The sequence below is a fragment of the Trichomycterus rosablanca genome, chromosome 19 (assembly GCF_030014385.1).
Source record: "Trichomycterus rosablanca isolate fTriRos1 chromosome 19, fTriRos1.hap1, whole genome shotgun sequence".
NCBI lineage: Eukaryota > Metazoa > Chordata > Actinopteri > Siluriformes > Trichomycteridae > Trichomycterus > Trichomycterus rosablanca.
In genome coordinates this window covers 18,345,906-18,353,507 of record NC_086006.1, presented here as the reverse complement: position 1 = coordinate 18,353,507, position 7,602 = coordinate 18,345,906, and the positions used below count along the sequence as shown (strand labels likewise).

The window sequence follows — 7,602 nt, the reverse complement described above, 5'->3', positions numbered from 1 at the left end:
AATTGTTTCAAAGGCAAATGTGATTAAGTATAAACAGTGACAGTGAGTTAAAATCTCACTTTTTTCAGTCTGAAAACATAGAAAAGGTTTGGGGGTAAAACAGCTGACCCAAATATTAGTTGACATAACTTGAAATGCAAATCCAAGGGGGCAAAGATGGTAACCTAATTAATTTATTAATTTATTTAATTTACAGCTCACAATGTATTGCAAATATTAGTAAAAATGTTCATGTGTGCATTGTTACACCCTTATTTTGTGATACAATACTAACTGTATGGATGAACCTACGCTACACTGGGAGAAAATGGGAGGAAATCTGAGGCTTTTATATGATAAAATACACTTAAGGTTGTGGATATGTCATTTTCTTCCCAGTACTTTATCTTTTAAAGGGTCTGGCGGGTCCAAGACAGGAGGTCTGTTCATTGCAGGGCCTCGGCCATCCCATCAGACACAGCCAATCGTCTGTACCTAGACGCCTGACCACTCACCCATAAGGTTGTGGATTCAGTACCTAAACACAAGGTGCTTCACATCTACAGTCATGAATTAGAACTTGTTTCTGCCAAGCGCTTACAATACTGAAAAATTCAGTCACTAAATGGACACTTGGACCTCAGTCGTGCATCATTTAAGAGAAAGCGTCTCTGTTTGGGGTCGTGAGCCATCATGCTTTGCCATCCTGCAAACAGAGAGTTGTGCCAGAGAGGCCGAGGTTTGCTTACTTACTTACTTAACTACTTACTTACACACACACAGTCACACATAATGAAGCATTCATGACCTTGTTCAGTTTGCGGCATCCGTACCAGGTTTTACTTCGAACGTACACGAAAAAATAAATAACATGAACAATACCAAATTTAAAATGCATTTTAAGTGACCAGTCTGAGTACGACCTAGACATTTTTTCCCCACTCTGTTTTTCATCATGTCTAAATCTATTCATCTGTTATTCCTAATAGTAGATAGAACCTGTTATCATTTTAAAATATTTATTATAAGTTTTCTCTTGTTTTTTTCTCTTTTTTTTTGCACCTGGGGAACTTTCAGCCCCTCCTCTGAACCGACCCATATTCTAGGCATCACCTCAGAGAGCCCATCTCAGAGAGGAGAGACAGTGGACAGGTCATCATGGGTAAAAGGTAAACCGGTTGGGTGCGGAGCGGAGCGGAGAAAGTCGACTCCAGTGTATTTTATTGCAGAGGCTCTTACGTCTTTTGTCAACCTGCGACATCGGAAAACAAATCTATCTGGCATTCGTACGCGTGTACCGATTAACGAAGGCAAAGAAAGGAGACCGGCGTAGATCAGTAGTTGTAGCGTCATCGTCAACTATCAAAACGACGAGCCATCAAGAGACAGAAAGACTTCTTCTTCGGTCCCGTGTCTTCCAGTTGCGGTCTGTGCAGGTCTTGCCTTCCGAGACCGCATACAACAGAGCGGTAAATACAAAAAAAATCCTGATCCGACTCTGTCAGGAGGGCTCGGATTGCGCTGAAAAAAAGCAGGCAGACTTTCTCCTTTAGTGGTTGTGCGATGGAAGGGTCGAGGGATGAAGAGATCTAGGTCTAGGACTCGGAGGAGGAGCGCGAGCCCCCCTGCACCAGTGATTTGTAGATGGACGAGTTGAGAAAGCGTGGATACGAGTCTCTGTGCATGAGCGTGTAGATCTGCAGCTGGGCGTCATCGAATGTGAGTGGGGTGGGGTCCTGCATCTTCCTGTTGATCACCTCTCTCACTCGGGAATCCAAACTTACCTGGTGGAGACAGAGAAACAGAAAAAGAATGATCAGCCATAACATTAAAACCAGCTCCACTTACTATATAGAAGCACTTTGTAATTCTACAATTACTGACTGTCGTCCATCTATTTCTCTACATACTTTTTTAGCCTGCTTTCACCCTGTTCTTCAATGGTCAGGACCCCCAAAGGCCCACTACAGAGTAGGTATTATTTAGGTGGTGAATCATTCTCAGCACTGCAGTGTGTGTGTTCGAAAACCTAGGGAGCTCCCTTGCTGTCTTACTGTCTACATAGGCAGCTGACTTAGTAGAGAGGATTCTAATAAGTCAGTGACTTATAAGTCAGGTTATTCGAACGCACTACTTAGATAGCGATTCCATCGGGTTTAGCATTTCGCGTTTAGCATTTAGCATCTCGCCATTAAAACCAATAAACTGAGGTAGCACAGCACGCTAACGTCAATATAACATCTCCCTTCATGTACCGATAACGGTTACATTTCTTGCAAATAAAAACACTCGGTACAAGTTTATACAAGTTAAAAATCAGTAATATTTTATTTACGTTTGAAAATAACTCCATTCGTTTCTCCGCCCCGTCAGCCATGAATGCTGGGATTGTCTTGATCACTAAGGCAGCGTCCGATGCTCACTCGTTCTTGAGCCAAAATAACATTGAAATAATAAGATGCCTCAGAAGTGTGGATTTTAAGGCATCTAGGATTTCGAACAGCCTCCTTCTCGGGAGCGCGCACAGGATGACGTAAAATGCTGCCTATGTAGAGAGCACACTAGCTTTTCGAACACACCCAGTGTGTGTTGTGCTGGTATGAGTGGATTAGACACAGCACCGCTGCTGGAATTTTTAAACACCTCACTGTCACTGCTGGACTGAGAATAGTCCACCAATCAAAAATATCCAGCCAACAGCGCCCCATGGGCAGCGTCCTGTAACCACTGATGAAGGTCTAGAAGATGAACAACTCAAACAGCAGCAATAGATGAGCGATCGCTTCTGACAAGGTGGACCAACTAGGAGGGGTGTCTAATAGAGTGGACAGTGAGTGGACACGGTATTTAAAAACTCCAGCAGCACTGCTGTGTCTGATCCACTCATACCAGCACACCACACACTAACACACCACCACAATGTCAGTGTCACTGCAGTGCTGAGAATCATCCACCACCCAAATAATAACTGCTCTGTGGTGGTCCTGTGGGGGGTCCTGACCATTGAAGAACAGGGTGAAAGCAGGTAAAAAAGCATGTAGAGAAACAGATGGACTACAGTCAGTAATTGTAGAACTACAAAGTGCTTCTATATGGTAAGTGGAGCTGATAAAATGGACAGTGAGTGTAGAAACAAGGAGGTGGTTTTAATGTTATGGCTGATCAGTGTATGTATGTATATATATATATTCATTTCCGTCAACCAGTTTATCCAGGCTAGGGTTCACAAGGCGGGAATACCCTGGTTCAGGGCGCCAATCCAAACGAACTCTGACTCTAGAGTTTCCTCTACTCCTAAATCAGTCCACAATCCTACCTCTCTTAAAACAGTACAGCCTATTTATAGAGCACTTCACGGGAGGCCAAAGGGATCACAATTTATGATATCCGGTAGACTCTACTGAATGTTGTACTAAGCGAAAGAGATATTAGTTGTAGTCACAAATTTTCTGGCATGCACCATTCTGGAATGTACTGAGCCAGCACAGATAAACCAAACACATGGTTCGAATTACAGGGGGATTAGGGGGGGTCTGAATCATTTGCATTTACATTTTTGGGATTTAGCAGACGCTTTGTCCAAATTGTGACCTAATATGTTGTAAGCAATTGAGGGCAACCTGGCAACCGATTACTAACCCTTTACCTTAACCACTTTAACAGACGCTTTCATCCAAAGCGACTTACAGTTGTGACAGTATACAATCCAAGCTATTGAGCTGTTAAGGGCCTTGCTCAAGGGCCCAACAGTTGCAACCTGGCAGAGGTGAGTCTTGAACTGGCAACCTTCTGATTACTTGTCCAGTACCTTAACCACTAGGCTACAACCCAAAAAAGAGGAATAAACAAGTTTGAAAACAAGTTAGTTCTACAATTACTGACTGTAGTCCTGATGGTCAGGACCACCACACAGCAGGTATTATTTAGGTGGTGGATCATTCTCAGCACTGCAGTGACACTGACATGGTGGTGGTGAGTTAGCGTGTGTCCACTCACTGTCCACTCTATTAGACACTCCTAACTAGTTGGTCCACCTTGTAGATGTAAAGTCAGAGACGATCGCTCATCTATTGCTGCTGTTTGAGTTGGTCATCTTCTAGACCTTCATCAGTGGTCACAGGACGCTGCCCACGGGGCGCTGTTGGCTGGATGTTTTTGGTTGGTGGACTATTCTCAGTCCAGCAGTGACAGTGAGGTGTCACACACACTAACACACCACCACCATGTCAGTGTCACTGCAGTGCTGAGAATGACTCACCACCTAAATAATACCTGCTCTGTAGTGGTCCTGTGAGAGTCCTGACCATTGAAAAACAGCATGAAAAGGGGCTAACAAAGCATGCAGAGAAACAGATGGACTACAGTCAGTAATTGTAGAACTACAAAGTGCTCCTATATGCTCTTATATCTCAGTGATTTTCCATCATTGGTGAGTAGTGTTGTTGTGCACTTGTGCGTTCAAACAAAACCTATTCCTAATAAATTCCCAGGTAAATGTGTTTGTGTAATAAGTTCTCAAAAGAACAAGAAAAGGTGATAATTAAAGATCATTGAAGGAGAAGCATGCTGAACTATAGATAGAGTGAGCTGTTAGACAGACAGATGGCTGTGGAGGGTTAGGTAACATCTGAAAGAACGCCATGTTCTTCATCACCAAGTGTGTGACTGCATTTTTTAATCTATGCATTAAATACAAACTGAATAATCTTTCTTCAACACCCACAGTAACTGGCAACACATGGACTAATATACTTTTTTTTTCTACAAAGAACAGTGTACACAATTCCCAGAAAATAAACCAATCATAATCTAAATCTAAACAAATGCTCTAGAACCAAAAAAAAACCAAAAAACAAGCAATTCAAACACAGTGCAAACAACTCGCCCAATATGCTGTCAAAACAGCTCTGACCTGCCGAGACATGAAATCCTCAAGAGATATCAAGAAGTCTTGTGGTATCTGGTAGCAGGACATTACCAGCAGGTAATGTTGCGAGGTGTATCGTCATGTAGTTGCATCTTGCTGCCATTTATTCACATGTGATTGGCTGCTTGAGCTGGAAACAATGGAAGTCATCTGACCAGCCTTCCTTCTTGATCTTCTAGATCTATCTATCTATCTATCTATCTATCTATCTATCTATCTATCTATCTATCTATCTATCTATCTATCTATCTATCTATCTATCTATCATAAAGTGAATAGCACTGATTATCTCTTCATCACGGCACCTGTTAGTAGGTGGGATATATTAGGCAGCAAGTGAACATTTTATCCTTAAAGTTGATGTGTTAGAAGCAGGAAAAATGGGCAAACGTAAGGATTTGAGCGAGTTTGACAAGGGCCAAATTGTGATGGCTAGACGACTGCAGCTCTTGTGGGGTGTTCCCGGTCTGCAGTGGTCAGTATCTATCAAAAGTGGTCCAAGGAAGGAACAGTGGTAAACCGGCGACAGGGTCATGGGCAGCCAAGGCTCATTGATGCACGTGGGTAGCGAAGGCTGGCCCGTGTGGTCTGATCCAACAGATGAGCTACTGTAGCTCAAATTGCTGAAGAAGTTAATGCTGGTTCTGATAGAAAGGTGTCAGAATACACAGTGCATCACAGTTTGTTGCGTGTGGGGCTGCATAGCCGCAGATCCCATGCTGACCCCTGTCCACTGCCGAAAGGGCCAACAATGGGCGCTTGAGCATCGAAACTGGACCACGGAGCAATGGAAGAAGGTGGCCCGGTCTGATGAATCACGTTTTCTTTTACATCACGTGGATGGCCGGGTGCGTGTGCGTCGCTTACCTGGGGAACACATGACACCAGGATGCACTATGGGAAGAAGGCAAGCCAATGGAGGCAGTGTTCTGGAAACCTTGGGTCCTGCCATCCATGTGGATGTTACTTTGACACGTACCACCTACCTAAGCATTGTTGCAGACCATGTACATCCTTTCATGGAAACGGTATTCCCTGATAGCTGTGGTCTCTTTCAGCAGTATAATGCGCCCTGCCACAAAGCAATAATGATTCAGGAAAGGTTTGAGGAGCACAACAACCAGTTTGAGGTGTTGAGTTGGCCTTCAGATTCCCCAGATCTCAATCCAATGGAGCATCTGTGGGATGTGCTGGACAAACAAGTCCGATCCATGGAGGCCCCACCTCAGAACTTAGAGGAGTTAAAGGATCTGCTGCTAACATCTTGGTGCCAGATACCACAGCACACCTTTAGGGGTCTAGAGGAGTCCATGCTCTTGAATCTCAACTACCTTACCGAGTGAGCAATCAATGACCGCTACAGTAGTCTATTTAGGACTACAGCGAACATTAACCATTTAAAAATTCAAATCTGATTTATTGTAGCAGTTGGATTATTGGATGAACGGAAATACACTCACTGTTTTTAAAATGATGTAAGTTTACATGCTCTACCCATGTGATTCCACAACGTACCCCGGTATTCTCTCACCTCCCCTAACCATAGCTAACTGTTTAGGGTGACGCATGAATGAATGAATGCTCCTGCTTTTAGGTATTTGTTGTTAAAGCACTATAAGCTGCACTGAACATGGATCACAGAGTCTATATAACAAATCTATCACCATCATCATCATCATTACCTCTTTAGGTGAAAGTATAGAGATGTAGTCTTCATAGATCCCACGCGCCTTCTCCTCGATTACACTTTTGTTCATCTCTTGCTTCAGATCCTCACAGGCCAGCCAGAAAAGCATGTTCTCCTCGCTGTACTCCGTCCGTAAAAACTCCCGGAACACGTTTCTCCCTGCAGGGTTCTTCATCAGCTTATCGAAAGACTGAGCCCACTGTTTAATCTCCTCCACCGTCGGTTTGGTGCTGAAACATCAGAAGAAAAAAAAAAAGCATTTTATTATTCACTTAATTAAGATCAGTGAATCCTAACACTCTTAAATACCTTATAATGCTGCCTACTAAGGTGCCTTATTTCAAAGCGATAATCTTACTGAATAACGAGGGAGCATCTGATGCTCTCTAAACAGTGGGAATCCCATCATTCAATGCGGCACAACTTTCGAGCTTGTCAGTGACAGTTGAACTGTTTTCGGTACACAGGGGGAGATGTTAGCTGGCATGCTAGCGGGTTGTCAGGCCATTCAGCCCATTGTTGACTGGCCTGAGGCTTAGTGTGTTAGCTCAGTAAGCTAAAACTGTGGTGACGTGATTGTCGTAATTATAAGTTGGATGTCTCATTAGAATCCTTTTTACTTAGGCAGCTGCCTTAGTAGGCAGCAAGGCAGCTCACTAGCTTATCGAACAGTTTACATCCAATCTAGCTTTTTCCAATTTTTAATTGTTACTCTGCTGCCGCTTAAGCTAACTCTGTTCTGGCCATGGAGTGCTGTAGTGCTGGAGTGCTCTTCAGCCGCTTCTTTTCACCTGCAAGTGTTGGATTCCCACACAGAGAGAGAACGTGTACAGACAGTCATGCTATGCTCTATGTGGACTCACCCCCCTTTATTAGTGCAGGCACTTAGACCAGTCCCATACCTCATGAGCCGTTTCAAAAATGCTAGCGGCCTGCAAATTGCTCGCGAGCTGTAGTTTGGACATACCTGACCTATGGCGGTGTAAAGCTTGCTTAAATGTAGACAGTG

At 43.6% G+C, this 7,602-nt stretch overlaps 1 protein-coding gene across 3 annotated transcripts in view; it reads right to left on the bottom strand.

Moving 5' to 3' along the window:
• Positions 1-293: 293 nt before the first annotated feature.
• rgs19 (regulator of G protein signaling 19) overlaps positions 294-7,602 on the bottom strand; it is a 69,805-nt gene continuing 62,496 nt past the window's right edge. For all 3 annotated transcript variants that reach the window (XM_063015759.1, XM_063015760.1, XM_063015761.1), the window contains 2 exons: positions 6,589-6,823; positions 294-1,763 (listed from right to left, as the gene is read on the bottom strand). In XM_063015759.1, the coding sequence (XP_062871829.1) occupies positions 1,575-1,763; positions 6,589-6,823 (424 nt within the window). In that variant the 3' untranslated portion in view covers positions 294-1,574. The remainder of the gene's footprint in view (positions 1,764-6,588; positions 6,824-7,602) is intronic.